Source organism: Theobroma cacao, chromosome 3, assembly GCF_000208745.1.
Source record: "Theobroma cacao cultivar B97-61/B2 chromosome 3, Criollo_cocoa_genome_V2, whole genome shotgun sequence".
In the NCBI taxonomy this organism is placed as follows: Eukaryota; Viridiplantae; Streptophyta; class Magnoliopsida; order Malvales; family Malvaceae; genus Theobroma; species Theobroma cacao.
The window spans coordinates 16,162,772-16,165,191 of NC_030852.1; the positions used below are offsets into that span (position 1 = coordinate 16,162,772).

At 34.6% G+C, this 2,420-nt stretch overlaps 1 protein-coding gene across 1 annotated transcript; it reads left to right on the top strand.

Moving 5' to 3' along the window:
- LOC108661151 lies at window positions 1,534–2,058 on the top strand. Its single transcript, XM_018117043.1, has one exon. It carries the CDS (start codon window positions 1,534–1,536, stop codon window positions 2,056–2,058), a length of 525 nt encoding a protein of 174 aa, XP_017972532.1.

A 2,420-nucleotide genomic window follows, 5' to 3' on the forward strand; every position in this document is an offset into this window, starting at 1 on the left:
ACGGTAAACCCCGTTATATTTTACCTTAGTATGAGAGGTGCAGAGGATATCTCCTAAGGTAAGTTTAGCGTTCACTTCACGCCGAACCACCACGTGAGGATGAAACTCAGCTAACGCCAAGGAATGGCTATATTTTAAAAGTAAAAACATGTTTTATGGGTATATGTCGTTTTAACATCCTTGGTGAACTCGGTTGGATGCCCAGGTCAAGGTGTCACCGAGTATGAGTTTTGGCATAAGCCTAGTTTTTAAGAGAATCATAAGCCTTGTTGATTATTTCGATGAAATGTAATTGTTTAATATGAATTGAAATGAGTTTTAAATGTTATGAATAATATTATGATGGGATGATTTAACTGTCTCCATTTACTCGGCTTTAGATGTTGTAGATGAACTTTGCTTACTCACTGGGTTTATAAAAACTCACCCTTTCTTTTTACCCATTTCAGGCTCAGGACAGTCTGTAGACAGCCGATTTTGTCGAGGGTTGCTTTTGGATTTGCATCCTTAGAAATCAAAGGTCTACAGTCTTGTATATTTTTGGTTATTTTAGGGCCCACATGTCATTGTAGAATATTTTTGTATACCTGGTTAAGTGTGCTATTATATTTATGAATTTATTTTGCTCTTATGCTACAAAAATTGTTTATGCAGGATTCTATAAATATTGTTTTATAAGAAAATAAAATATTTTATTTAGTTTGATTAGCCATAATTTCATTTTAAATGGATGATCTAGATTACTAAAATTATTTTTAGATAAGAAATGTATATTTTTCGATGATATATTGTATTTTCACCAGGTTTCAAAATTTTCAAGTAAAAATGACCAAAATGCCCTTGTGAAGCAGAAATTACTGTTTGTTTGTTTTTTATTTAAAATAGTTTATATTCCCTTAAAACATGATATTTAGTAACTGTTGCTCACAAGGGAGATGTAAAATTGATGCAAGAGCCTTGCGAGGTTTCGGTTGACATTCCGGGTAATGAATATGCATCTAGACATCGCGGCAGTGGTCACGGGCTCGAAGGGAGTACCGGGTCGTGACACAATTCATGAAAAAAACTGATGCATTTATGATAAGGACTGATGGCTCCATTCAAAATCAAGCAGCTTCAATTAGAAATCTTGAGATACAAGTAAGCCAACTTGCCAGTGCTTTAAATACTAGACCTCAAGGTGCCTTACCAAGTGATACTGAACCCAACCCAAGAAGAGAAAGTAAGGAACATTGCATGGCAATCACTCTCCGTAATGGAAAAGAGGTATGTAAAGAGGTAAGTAATCAACCATAAAATCTTGAGATTTCAATTCAATCTGATGAGAAAGAAATTGAAAAAGATGCTGAAAAAGAAATTATGGTTGAAAAATCTATTGAAATTTTAAAGGAATAATCACAATCTGCCCCCACACCTCCACCATCTTTTCCTCAACGTTTTCAAAAGCAAAAACTTGACAAACAATTCCAAAGATTTCTTGAGGTATTTAAAAAACTGCACATTAATATTCCTTTTGTTGAAGCTTTAAAACAAATGCCAAGTTTTCTTAAATTCTTGAAAGACATCCTGACCAAAAAGAGGAAATTGGAAGAGTTTGAGATAGTTGCACTTACTGAAGAGTGCAGTGCTATAATCCAGAATAAGCTTCCATCAAAGCTTAAAGATCCGGGGAGTTTTTGTATTCCATGCACTATTGGTAGTTTTAAAATTTCTAAAGCTTTATGTGATTTAGGTGCTAGTGTTTCAATAATGCCTTTATCTATTGCTCGAAAACTTGGATTTCAAGAGATACAACCTACTACAGTTACCTTGCAATTAGTAGACAGAACAATCAAGCACCTAGTTAGGATTATAGAGGATGTTTTGCTTAAAGTTTGGCATTTATACATTCCGGTAGACTCTATTGTGCTCGAGATTGAAGATGACGTTGAAATTCTTCTTATTTTGGGAAGACCATTCTTAGCTACAACTGGAGCACTTATTGATGTGAAGAATGGCAAAATAACTTTTAGAGTTGGAGAGGAAGAAGTGATATTTAATTTGTTCAATGCAACTTAGTATCCCTATACAGATAGTTGCTATAAAGTGGATTTAGTCAATGAGGGTAAAGGTAAGCCTATTCCACCACCTTCAACAGAGCAAGCACTAATTCTTGAGACAAAACCACCACCACTTTCCAGCTATCTTGATTTTGTGGTTGGACAGTGAGTAGTACTTTTTGATTCATAACTCCATCTTTTGCCATGCAATCTTAAACCATATTGGGGGAATAAGTTTAAGGTAAAAAAAATTCATCCTTATAATGTTATCAAGATTTATAGTGGACTTACCGGAGCAGTCAAGGTCAATAAAGAAAATCTCAAGCCGTATAAAGTAATGCAAAAGGGGGTACCATAGTGAAGCTAGTGACTATAAAGAAG

What these genes read in the sequence shown, in the direction of transcription:
- LOC108661151 (XM_018117043.1), top strand. Translation starts at nt 1,534, where the DNA reads ATGCCAAGTTTTCTTAAATTCTTGAAAGACATCCTGACCAAAAAGAGG.